The following is a 12,225-nucleotide window of genomic DNA, read 5'->3' as shown; positions in this document are numbered from 1 at the left end:
AGTAAAGATGGAACTCTGGGGTCATAAGTTAAGTCTTAACTGTTGTCCTTCCAGCTGGTGACCTTTCCCAGCTTTGTGACCTTGAGCAAGGCACTTCTCACATCAGAGCCTGAGCCCTTTGCAACCTTAAAGGGAGACGACTGTTAGGATCACCTGGTCCCAAGCACTTAGGAGGTATTTAGGACTTAGTAAATGTATTCCTACCTGCATTACATTGCACCAGTAAGGAAACTGGCCCAGCTCATGTGTGTTCAACAGAGCTGTTGAATGAACAGATGAAAAGTAATGGGCCAGAGCTGATGGAGCCAGGATGTCAGCCCAGATCTTCCCAACTCCAGCCCTATGCACTTTTGGTCATAAGGCTGTCACAGGAACACCTATGGGGTGAGTCTGGAGACTGTGGGGTGCCATTAACCTGCTATAACAAAGTACCACAGACTTGGTGCCTTAAAAAACAGAAATTTGTTTCTCACAGTTCTGGAGGCTGGGAAATCCAAGATCAAGGTGATGGCTGGTTTAGTTTCTGGTGAGGGTTCTCTTCCTGTCTAGAAGATGGCCACCTTCTTGCAATGTTCTCACATGGCAGGAAGAGAGGAAGAGAGAGAGAGCACTCTCTGGTGTCTCTCTCTTCCCCCAACCTCTGCCCCAATACTGGAACTTGAACTCAGGGCCTATACCTTGAGCCACTCCACCAGCCCTTTTTTGTGATTTTTTTTTTCAAGATAGGGTCTCATGAACTATTTGTCCAGGCTGGCTTTGAACCACAATCATCCTGATCTCTTCCTCCTGAGTAGCTAGGATTACAGATGTGAGCCACCTTGCACTCGGCCTCTGGGGTCTCTTATAAAAAAGACAGTATTTCTGTTGGATTAGGCCCTACCCATTTGCCCTCATTTTAACCTTACTATTCTCATGTGGGCCCCATCCATATACAGTCACATTGGGAGTTAGGGCTTCAACATAGGAATTTTGGGGTCACAGCATTCAGTATCTGACAGCAAGTCCCCAAGGCAACACTGACTACCCTGCCTTCCTCACAGGCACCCTCTGTGAATGCTATGATGAGCTGGGCAATCGCTACCAGCTACCCATCTACTGCTTGTCACCGCCTGTGAACCTGCTGCTGGAGCACACTGAGGAGGAGAGCCTGGAGCCCCCTGAGCCCACCCCCAGCGTGCGCCGTGAGTTCCCGCTGAAGGTGCGCCTCTCCACAGGCAAGGACGTGAGGCTTAACGCCAGCCTGCCCGACACGGTGGGGCAGCTCAAGAGGCAGCTGCACAGCCAGGAGGGCATAGAACCGTCATGGCAACGATGGTTCTTCTCTGGGAAGCTGCTCACAGATCGCACACGACTCCAGGAAACCAAGATCCAGAAAGATTTTGTCATCCAGGTCATCATCAACCAGCCCCCGCCGCCCCAGGACTGACGGGCCACAGTCTCCTGGGAAGAGAGGCCACTGAGGGCTTCTGTGAGACTGAGGGGTCAAGGCCTGGAGCACGAGGTCCCCACCCTGCTGCCGCCTTCCAGTGCTGTTGTCTTCTTTAGGGGAAGCCTCCACCATTTGGCTCTGCATGAGCCAAAAGGGACCCTGCCTCCCAGGAGCACTGTGGACCACCAGTGCCCAGCACCCAGGGAGCAGTGCTGCCACACACAGGCCTTGCCAACTTTGTCAGAGAAAAGACAACCCGGGGTCCTCCACCACACCTCTCTCCTGCAACAGGTTTGAGCCATGGGGCCAGCCTGGAGGCCCTGGAGCCCAGATCTGTCATCTGGTGCTGCCACTGTGCTCAGTCCAGTTTTTCTCCTCAGGGTCGGAAGCAGCTGCTGTCTCCCTCCTCTGCCCCACCCTGACTCTGCCTGAGCACAATGCCAGTCCCCTAGAGTAGGGGGAACCACCGGTGAGCCCCAGGGCTTGGGGAGTGTGAGGCAGGCCTCTGCCTCTCCCTGCACCTAGCACAATCGGCAGAGATGAGGCGGGTGGCCAGACAGCTGGGCTTTGTGGCAGGGGTCTGCACAGGGCCATCTCCTGGCTGTAACCCAAGCGGTGGGGGGTGTGCAGCCTAGTCATGGCCCTCACAGCAGGTCCCTGTGTACAGACATATCTGCATATTTATCAATAAAGCCTTTTGCTCCTTTCTTGCCTGGCATTGGACTTTGAGTTCTGCAGCTCTGTGGACCCCAGAGCGCCTGCTGTTGTGGGAACAGGTGGGTACAGCAGAGCATACAGACTGCTTCCAGGCCCTCATCCCAACTTCTCTTGTGTTCTCATGAGTCCTCAGGAAAAGCCACTTAACCTCTGAACCCACTTTGCTTTTGTGTAAAGAGAAGATGGTGTTACCTGCCCTGCTCCTCTAGCAGTTGCTGGGAGGGTTAAGTGGGACAAGGGATATGGAAGTGCCTGAAAAGCCAGGCAGCACCTCAGGAAAGCCGCATTACTTGCTGCTGGGCTTTCCTACCCCAGGAGAGGGCTTACCTGTGCCCATGCAGTGTCAGAGTAAAATCTATAACAAATTTAGATTATGAGCATGCAGCAGAGGTTTGTGAACCAGAGAGAGAAAGGAACCAGTTCCTTGTGTTTCTTGAGGGGAATTCGTGCAAGTCAACAGACAGGAGTCTTAGATCAGGTTGTCTACCTGAGAGCTGGCCACATGAAGGTTACAGAAGTGCAGAGCGAGGGTGTCTGTGGTCCACTGGCAGGGTCATGATGACCCAGGACTTGAGCCTGCAAGTCCCAGGTGTGGAACTGAGTGAGCACAGGTCTGATTTTCCTTCAGTTGAGAGTTCTTTTCATTCTCAGTGAGCTGGCCCCAGTCAGGGTAGCCTGGCACTGCCTGGTGCTCCTTGTCAGCTAACCTAGCTCTGCACTGTGAGTCCTGCAGAGGCCTGTCGGGGAGAGACAGGTGGATAATGTCTGTCCATGGCTAATGTGCACATAGCCCAATGCAGCAGTGCTTCACTAGGAGTTGCTGTGGGGCTCCAGAGAGGCAAAGGCTGGCAGGAGCTACAATTAGAGAGAGGCAGCTGCCCCTACTCCTTCCACCAGCCTGCACAAGGCCCCCATAGCTAGTAGGGTCTGTTTATGGGGCAGGCAGGCATGCCTCAGGTCTCCATGTTTGGTTTTCAGGCCCCCTTGGGTGGGCCCCCATAGCTAGTAGGATCTGTTTATGGGGCAGCCTGGGGACACAAGCCTGTCTTGGTCTCCATGTTTGATTTTCAGGCCTCCCTGGCTGGTGCTAGCCAGCAGGGTTTCCAGGCATCCAGCAGGTGGCGCTGCCATCCAGGCCAGAGGTTGTAGCAGGCAGGTCCTTTGTGCAGTCCAGCTGCCCTGGCTAAGTCCCAGTTAGTCCCAAGCACTCAGGACCGAGGCTGAACAGGCTCCTTTCCACAACTCTGCTCTTAAGGCACTGTGCCCTCTGGCTTCAATAGCCAGAAGTTGGGGGAGGGGCAACCACCCTGGCTCCCCCTGTTCCCTAGGGCTTCCCGAGGTGAAGGTGACAGGTGGGGGAGGCAGGTGGAGAATTGGGCCGGTGAGCTCATGGTGAAGGCGCCTGGCGGGCGGGGGTGGGTGCTCTGGCCTATAAAGCCCCCGTGCCCTGTGGCCTGCAGAGGCAGTTATGGACGGCACCATGGAGGGCTCGGAGGCAGTGCAGAAGGCCACAGCACTCATTGAGCAGCGGCTGGCACAGGAGGAAGAGAATGAGGTGGGAGCAGGGGTGTGGAGTTTGGGGAGGGGTGCATGAGGAGACCCATTTCGGTTGTCATGGGACCGTGGAACCTGGTTGTCACACCTGGGGTGAGGGGGGCTGCACATGTGTCTCCTGGGGCCCAGCTGGCCCCATACCTGCTTCTAGCAGCGGGAGTTGCTGGTGACAAGAGACTGAGGTTCAGTTCCCAAAACAGGCAGTGAAAGTGGGGAGGTGGGCTGAGTTTCACCTGCACTTCAGAAGACGACACAGCTGGGCACTGCCATGCCTGGGGAGGCCTTTGGGGGCTCAGTTGCACTTTGTCTAAGACAAGGAAGTAGAGCAGAAGTGCTGGCTTATCCTATTCTATATTTTATTCAAACAAACACTTGAAGTGTCTGCTGAGAGGAAAGAGGACCGATAGGCCCAGAACTTCCCTTCTTTTTGCCAGCCCAGCCTTTTAGCCAGCACTCCTCAGTTGCATAGTCAGCCAAGAGAAAAGGCAGAGGGCAGAAATAGCTAAACAGAGATGTGGACAGCAGTGAAGGAGCACACAGTGTGGTTCATTCATCCCACTTGTGGGCCTTCAAGAACTACTCTGTGCAGGATGCCATCTGAGGTGGGTCTTCAAGAGTAATGAGAGATCAGAACCATGGAGAGTAGTCCAGACTAAGGAATGAGAGTAACCATGTCTTCGTGAGTGATGATTTCATGGCTGTAATGAGAAAGTGTGGTGGTAAGTGCTAAGGGTAGAAAGGGAGACGGGACAAACTAGAGAAGGCCAGGTAAAAGATGCTTAGTCTGTGGGCGGCAGGGAGCCCCCAAATGCTTTAGAGTGAGGGAGAGTAGTGCCATCTGACTTCCAGAAAGACTGCTCTGGTGACCCTGAGAAGGATGTGTTGAAGAGGGAGAGGCTAGAGGAACTCGCCTTAGATGAACTCAGAGAAATTCACCACTCAAAAAAGGAAGTGTGGCTGAATGAGGGCGTGCAGAAAAGGAAAGGATCAGAACGCCAAGGGAAGAAATGGTGAACTCAGATTTGTCAAGGAGCCTGCTCAGTCCTAGCAGGGCCATCACAAGATCTCCAGGAATCCTGCTTCTCATTCCTGTGTGTACAGGGCTTGCTGGTGCCCAGCAGGGGAGTCATGCAGCTGTGTCATTTCTGGAGTGCTGCCACTAGACACAGGAGACTTCAGCAAGGGACACAGCAGTCCTCTTCCATTCATTCATCCAACAAATATAGCTACATGGCCATGAGGACACCAGGTGCCCACAGAGCCAACCTTCCCACCCAGTGCCTGTGCGTGCCAGGCTCTGTGCTAAGTGCTTCATGGACACCCTCTCCTTGAATCTACACAACACTCTGTGAAGTCAGGTGGGAGTGTCGTTTTGTTTCATGAACTAACATTCCAATTCAGCAAACATTCACTGAGTACCTACTATGTGCCAGCCCACAAAGACAACTCTGGAGTGAGGGGCTATAGAGTCTGAGTAAGCCCTGGGTGGTCTTAGAGTCCACAGTTTCAACCAGGCCCCAACCTAACAGGGTTCTCAAAAAGCCTTTGGTGGCCTGTGTCCCCTTCCAGTGATAGGAGGAATGGGGGCTTAGAGGCCAGCTCAGGGCCACAGCTTTTGTGGGCAGCTTATTGGGTTAGGTCACCACTGAGAATTTAGGAATGGGCAGAGATGTCAAGCCAGCCTGTTATTATCCATTCACTCATTCATTCATTCAACAAACATCCCCTGAGCACCTAGTATATGCCAGGCCCTGTCACAGGCACTGGGGTTATCAGATGACTATGCCACAAGCCCACCCTCTGAATGCTCCATGGATCCCAGACAGAGTCCCATATGCACCAGTAGCTGCAGCCCCTGTCATCTCTTGTCCCTGGAGAAAATGCAGGGCTTTAAGGGAGGCCAGCACAGGGGAGACCCCAAACCATGTAAGCCTGACCAGAAAAGAAGCAAGCAGTGGTAAACAGGACCTTCAAAGTAAAGATCTGAGAATCCAGAAACCATCCTCCAAGCCCACCCTGGAAGAGGCTACTCTGGGGCTCAGTGAGAAATGAGAAAGGCAGTTGGGCACCATGAGGGGTCAGTTCTCTCTAGCTGTCCTCCTGCCTCAGCACCCTCCAACCTGAGCACATGTTACTGCACTCACATCCACTCAAGATACATAGGGACTCCAGGGAGGGAGGACCAGCAACTCACTAAGAGTGGCAGAGTAGTCCAGAAAGCCAGAACTATTATCAGAAAGACTTGGAGAGAAATTTCACTGTGTTAAAACAGCAAGAAAAAGGCAGATGCTTGGGTCCACCCGAGCCTGAATGCCAAGGAGCCACTGCTCTCCCATCCCTTAGTTTTCCCAGAGCAGTGAGTTCCAGATCAGAACACTGCAGAGAAAATAAAGCCAGTGTCTGACAAAGAGTTGCCAAATTTTCATATTGCCAAGAAGGCCATTGTAAAAATAACAACCGGGCTAGAGGTGTAGTTGAGTGGTAGAGTACTCGCCTGACGGGTACAAGGCCTTGGCTTCAATCTCCAACACCAGGCAAGCGCCCCAAAAAACTGCTTCTGAACACAATTATTTCACCAAAGTGAATTTTTACTGCCAAAAAAAGTGAAAAACAAGCAATGAAAACCATCTCGGTGCTTGAAAAAGTGACTAGTTAGACTCCTGTGTCCTTGGGTCCTGCTTCTGTGATTCAATCAATTACAGATAGAAAATATTTGAAAAAAAATTGCATCTGCACTAAACATACAGATTTTCCCCTCATATTCCCTAAACAATAAAGTACAACAGCTATTTACATGACCTGTACATTCTATTAGGTAGCGTAAGTACTCTGGAAAGGATTTAAAGTATATGGGAGGATGTGTATAGGTTATGTACAAATAAGTTGCCATTTTATACAAGGGACCTGAACATGCTCAGATTTTGGTATTTTTAGGGGGCCCTGGAATCAGTCCACTCTGGATACCAAGGGACAACTACATTCTTTATTTCATAATAAACTCACTCCAATGGTCTTCAGTCTTGTTTGGCTGGGGACCCACTGCAGTAAGCAGGCGTTTGAACAGAAGTTGAGATTGAAGCTGAGGTGGGGAACTGAGGTGGGCCCTCCTGTGGGGAGGCCTCTCCAGGAGCTCTGGAGGCCTGGGCTCTGAGGCCACACAGGAATCATTGTGGGTGTCCTTGGGGTGGTTTCGGGAGAGGCTGCCAGCCCCCAGATCCTGGAAAAGATACTGTCCCTGGCTCTGCAGAAACTGCGAGGAGCTGCCCATCAGAAGCTGCCCATGGAGCTGCTGGTGCTAGAGGATGAGAAACGCCTGGGGGCACAGAGCCCCTCTTTACAAAAGGTTAAGGTAAGTGTGGGAGACCCCCAGCGTCCGCACTTAGGGGACAGACCAGGCAGTGCTGGTCTCAGTCCCTTCACTCTTCTCCCTTTCCTCCCTGGACCCCTGCACTAGCCTCTCAGCACCCCTGGGAACTTGTGAGCAATGCACCCTCCTGGGCCCCGCAGACTTGCTGAGTCCAAATTCCTCAATTCTGTGCCATCCTGTCCTGGAAGGAGAGCTGGACCTTGATGCCTTCTCTCTTGAGAAGGTCTCCCTACCCACCCTATCCGTGCCTCCAGCTTAGCTCAGGAATCCTCCCACCCTGCAGAATTCTTCCCCAGTGTGGGGTTGACAAGCCATCTCCGCTTAGGGCCAAGAGCGCGTGCGCAAGACATCCCTGGACCTGCGGCGGGAGATCATCGACGTGGGCGGGATTCAGAACCTCATTGAGCTGCGGAAAAAACGCAAGCAGAAGAAGCGGGAAGCCCTGGCCGCAGCCCAGGAGCCTCCTCCAGAGCCCGAGGAGATTGTAAGGGCCCTGGGGAGGACATCTGTGTGGGTGGGAGGGAAGCTCGGGACTACCTGGGCCACCTCTATGACTGGACTTACGTTGCAGACTGGCCCTGTAGATGAGGAGACATTCCTGAAAGCAGCAGTAGAGGGGAAAATGAAGGTCATTGAGAAGTTCCTGGCCGACGGAGGTTCAGCTGACACCTGCGATGAGGTGATACTGCCCCCCAACAACACCTCTCTTTCAGGGTTGCTACCCTACCCTAATCAAATCCTGGTTGGGCCCATTAGTGGGCCTGTTTGAGAACAGCCAGGAACTTGCTTTGCATGGATGAGGGGATGCCCATAGTAGCTGCTCCCTTCCTCACTCAGGGATTTACCCAAATCCTTCTTAGACTTTTACCCTTTATCCAACTGCAGCCACCTCCAGAATAACAAATGTCACGTTTCTTTTCTTTATTTCTTTTTTTCATAGAATCCTTTTTTATTTTTTTAGCCATACTGGGGTTTGAACTCAGAGCCTCACATTTGCCAGGCAGGAGCTCTACCACTTGAGCCACTCCACCAGCCCATCACATGTTTCTTTAGGGAAGATGGAGGACTAGGCCCAAATCCCATGTCTACTACTCTCTGGCTGTGGGACCTGGGGCTGGGTCACTTCTCCAAGCCTCAGTTTCCTCCCCTGTAACATAATCTGCTGCCCTCACAATATGTTATGATTAATGGAATATTAGCATGTCAATAAGTGTTTATTAATGAATGAAAACACTGTAAAGCACATGCTAGGATACATTTTTGTTTCTCATAGTATAATCTCATACTTCCTTTTAAATTTTATTATTATCATTTGCAGTGCTAGGGATCAAACCCAGGGCCTTGTGCATGCTAGGCAAGCGCTCTACCACTGAGCCACTTTACCACTGCAGTAAAACGTACCATTGTAACCATCCTAATTCAGTGCCATTAATTACACTTATGTTATGTAACCATCACCACCATCTATTTAAATTTTTTTCCATCAGTCACCATGTTTCTGTTTACCTTAAAACTGCCTCTTGGTGCTTCATAAGGTGTTCCCTTCTTCTCACATCCTGGGATTCAGCACATTCATGATCACTCACCTTTGGTCTGCATTATTTTAGACTTTGACCATTTGTTCTCTGCTCTTTAGCCTCCAGGGTCTTCATCCTTTTTGTCTGCCCAAGAACCTCCTATCTTCTAGTGCTAGGAGTACAAAACAAGAAAGAAAAAAAAAAAGTCATGGGAGACTGCTCATAGCTAGATCTTCAGTGTACAGAAAGACACATTCCGTGGGTACTGTGGCCAAGTGCTTCAGGAACCCAGAGCAGAAAGTGTCTGCACTGAGAGGGGAGGAAGTTTCTTCTTTCCTTGAATCAATAATCAGTGAGACCTACTCATCCTGACTCTGTGCTCAGCACTCAGGAAGAGTCAGCCTGTCCTCCAGTACTCTCTCATAGTCAAGGTCATCTGCACCCTCAGGAAAGCTCAGGCCTAGAGGTTTCAAGGAAAAAATGGCACATGAGCAGCATCTTAGGGAGTGCAAGATTGGCATCAAGCATTCCTAGAAAGTAAGGGCAAAACAGACATGACAGCAGAGGGACCAGCCTGTGCAGAGGCATGGCTACATGTGCTGGGGGCAGAGTCCCTAAGGCAGGGACTCCAGAGCTGGTCTTGACAGAGCATAAAAGATCTGGCAGTACACACAAGACATGGAGACTCTGCACGGGGTCAGAATCCACTTGTGGCAAGGCCTAGGCCTCAACTTTGGGGGAGAGGGGTTCAGACCCGGGGCCAGAGGCCAGGCCCTGACAGCTTCTCTGGGGACAGTTCCATCGGACAGCACTGCACCGGGCCTCCCTGGAGGGCCACTTGGAGATCTTGGAGAAGCTTCTGGAGAGTGGGGCCACTGTGGACTTCCAGGATCGGGTGAGTGGTATGAGGGCAGATATTGTGCCTAGTACTAATAGAAGCCCCCTCCCTGTGAACCGGTGCCAACCAGGGACAAAAGGCTGCTCAGGGGCCAAGCCCCACCTCTGTGGGTTCTGTGACATTGGAAAAGCCCAATCTCCTTCCTGAGTCTCCTCTGTAACTCTGGCTTGGAATAAATGGACCCTGGAGGTGCTTCTATTCCATTGCCCAGGCCATAGAGTGTCTGCGCCCCTTCCCCGTACCTTTCTCCTGTCCTCTTGGCACTCCTTTCCCCCAGGGCACTTTCTTCCCTGCATCTCTTCCTGAGGTACCATGCTTTCCTTCTAGCTGGACTGCACCGCCATGCATTGGGCCTGCCGTGGAGGTCATTTGGAGGTGGTGAAACTCCTACAAAGCCGAGGAGCAGACACCAATGTGAGGGATAAGGTGAGGCAGTAGTGCTCAGGTGTAGCTGACATTGGGATGGCTGTGGAGAGGAAAGTGGCGGTAAACGGCAGGTAAGCTCAGGTGGCAGGAGAGTAGTGAACTAGTCTAGTTTCTAGAGTAGCTGTGGAGCACTTGCAGGCCCTTGATGGACCACCATCTTCCTTCCTTCTCTGCAGGAGGACAAAAGACCTACTATTTTGAGATTCCCTCAGAAGATACAGGATTTGTTCACCCATACAATCCTTTATTGTCCTTCTGGTTTATCCATCCATCCATTTATCTGTTCATTTATTTATTAATCAACCTTCTTTCTATTCATTCTTTCATGTGTAAGTAACTTTAGCTCCTGAGCCTCTGTTCCTCATCTGTAAAATGTCTTGCATAGTTCTTGCATAAATTAGGTGAGAAATATATGTAAATGAGTTACTTACTGAATGCAAAGCTTTTGCCATGCCCATTGCATAGTCACCTCTTAATAAGTGGCATCTATCATAATTATTAAAAAGAGCAGTGGGCTGGAGATGCAACTCAGTGGTAGAGCACTTGTCTGGCATGTGCAAGGCCCCAGCATCCCAAAATAATAAAAAGAAGAGTGGAGGAGTGAACAGGTTGCTCACAGCTGGGTGAGAAGGGAACCACAGACAGCTTTCAAAGGAAGCTTTACAGTTAGATCACTGGATAGGATGGCAGCGAGCTATACCATTCCCTCCCACTACAAGGCTCAGACCTTGACACTAGGACTTGAGAGAAGGATTAAGCTGGAGTTGGACACCCCCCATCCCAGGAATGCCACGATCAGCCCGTGAACAGTTCCTGTTTCCTCCCACACAGCTGCTAAGCACTCCCCTGCATGTGGCAGTCCGCACCGGGCACGTGGAGATTGTGGAACACTTTCTCTCCCTGGGCTTGGACATCAATGCCAAAGATAGAGTGAGTGCCAACCTCCCCTCTGCTCGGGCCCTACTGTGTATGTGTGGGATAGCTTGCAGGCTGCCATAGGCAAGTGAGATGCCAGGACTGTGGCTCCTGAGCAAGGTCCCTAGCCCACCTCCTGTCACCCTGCTCCCCACTCACTGCCCCCAAGGGCCATGCTGATTGCTACACTGACTCTAGGAAGGGGACAGTGCCCTGCACGATGCTGTGAGGCTCAACCGCTACAAAATCATCAAACTGCTGCTCCTGCATGGGGCTGACATGATGACCAAGAACCTGGTGAGTTCATTCCATCCCGATTCAGTTACTGGCTGAGCCCTTGCACAGTGGAAAGTCTGTCTGGGGAGGGTACTCTGGGGCAGCCTCAATCTAGGGACACATGTCATTGGCTGTGGTCATGAGCACAGTACACATTGTTCTCTTCCAGAACACCAAAACCACCCACCTCCCTAACTCTAACTCTGTGTGTCAATGTCCAGCATACAGTTGAAGAGAAACAGTAGGAAGGGCAGTAAGAGGACTGCCCGTAGGCCTCCAGATAGGCCAAAGGGGATCCTAATAGCAAGACCCAAGGGGACCAAGATCATGGAGGGACAGAGCTGAAAGCAACAAAACACCTGATTGATGTGGCCATTCCTAGTGCACCACATTGGTTCCTGGTGGTCCTTGAGTTTTCTGAGGATCAATGTCCCATGGTCCAAGTTCTTCTTTGGATCCCAGAGCAATCACAAAAGAGAGGGTATGGAAGGGTCCCTCTGGTATAAGAAAGGCTAAGGGGGTACTGGACATGGAGAAGGTGTGGTGTTCCTCAACCTCCACACTAGGGACATTGGAGGTTGAACAGTTCTTTGTTGTGGGGACTGTCTAGTACGTGGTAGCATGTTCAAACAGCTTCTGCCCACTACATACCAGCTACACACTTCCCCGAGTTGTGACCACCAAAATATCTTTACCGCAAAGATATTTGCGGTAAACCAGTGGTTGAGAGCCACTGGTTTAGCTGAAGACAGCTTTTGGTGGACTTCTGAACCACTGACAGATCGCTTCTTGGTTCCCTCAGGCAGGAAAGACACCCACAGACCTGGTGCAACTGTGGCAGGCTGACACCCGGCATGCCCTGGAGCATCCTGAGCCAGCGTCAGAGCAGAATGGGCTGGAGGGGCCTGAAAGTGGACGAGAGACCCCCCAGCCTGTGCTAGCCCAGTAAATTCCTGCCCCAGCCCCTTCATGACCTGTGTGCAGCCAGGTGGTCCTAAAATGACCACCAAACCTAGCTGAGGACCCAGCCACCATTCTGTATGATCTAGGAGTGCCCACAAACTAGCACAATAAAAAAAAATTGTTTTTGCTATTTGTGCTGTTTGCTTCCGTTTGTTTCTAAAAG

At 51.5% G+C, this 12,225-nt stretch overlaps 2 protein-coding genes across 4 annotated transcripts in view; both read left to right on the top strand.

The window, feature by feature from the left end:
• Positions 1-2,136, top strand: part of Ubtd1 (ubiquitin domain containing 1) — a 57,388-nt gene extending 55,252 nt beyond the window's left edge. For all 3 annotated transcript variants that reach the window (XM_074078602.1, XM_020177738.2, XM_074078601.1), the window contains exon 3: positions 1,041-2,136. In XM_074078602.1, coding sequence (XP_073934703.1) covers positions 1,041-1,426 — 386 coding nt within the window. In that variant the 3' untranslated portion in view covers positions 1,427-2,136. The remainder of the gene's footprint in view (positions 1-1,040) is intronic.
• Positions 2,137-2,388: 252 nt separating this feature from the next.
• On the top strand, positions 2,389-12,192 carry Ankrd2 (ankyrin repeat domain 2). The gene is made up of 9 exons (XM_020177739.2): positions 2,389-3,701; positions 6,948-7,049; positions 7,393-7,551; positions 7,639-7,746; positions 9,381-9,479; positions 9,810-9,908; positions 10,740-10,838; positions 11,022-11,120; positions 11,902-12,192. Exons 1-9 carry the CDS (start codon positions 3,615-3,617, stop codon positions 12,046-12,048), a joined length of 999 nt encoding a protein of 332 aa, XP_020033328.2. The 5' UTR covers positions 2,389-3,614; the 3' UTR covers positions 12,049-12,192.
• Positions 12,193-12,225: the final 33 nt, after the last annotated feature.

The sequence above is a fragment of the Castor canadensis genome, chromosome 7 (genome assembly GCF_047511655.1).
Source record: "Castor canadensis chromosome 7, mCasCan1.hap1v2, whole genome shotgun sequence".
NCBI lineage: Eukaryota > Metazoa > Chordata > Mammalia > Rodentia > Castoridae > Castor > Castor canadensis.
The sequence above is the reverse complement of the archived record's forward strand: the minus strand, read 5'-3'. Positions and strand labels throughout refer to the sequence as shown.

Excerpts from the sequence above, each read along its gene's own strand:
- Ankrd2 (XM_020177739.2), top strand. The coding sequence starts at position 3,615 with ATGGACGGCACCATGGAGGGCTCGGAGGCAGTGCAGAAGGCCACAGCA. Across the intron at positions 7,552-7,638 it reads CTCCAGAGCCCGAGGAGATT|ACTGGCCCTGTAGATGAGGA; the intron begins GTAAGGGCCCTG and ends CTTACGTTGCAG. Across the intron at positions 7,747-9,380 it reads CAGCTGACACCTGCGATGAG|TTCCATCGGACAGCACTGCA; the intron begins GTGATACTGCCC and ends CTCTGGGGACAG.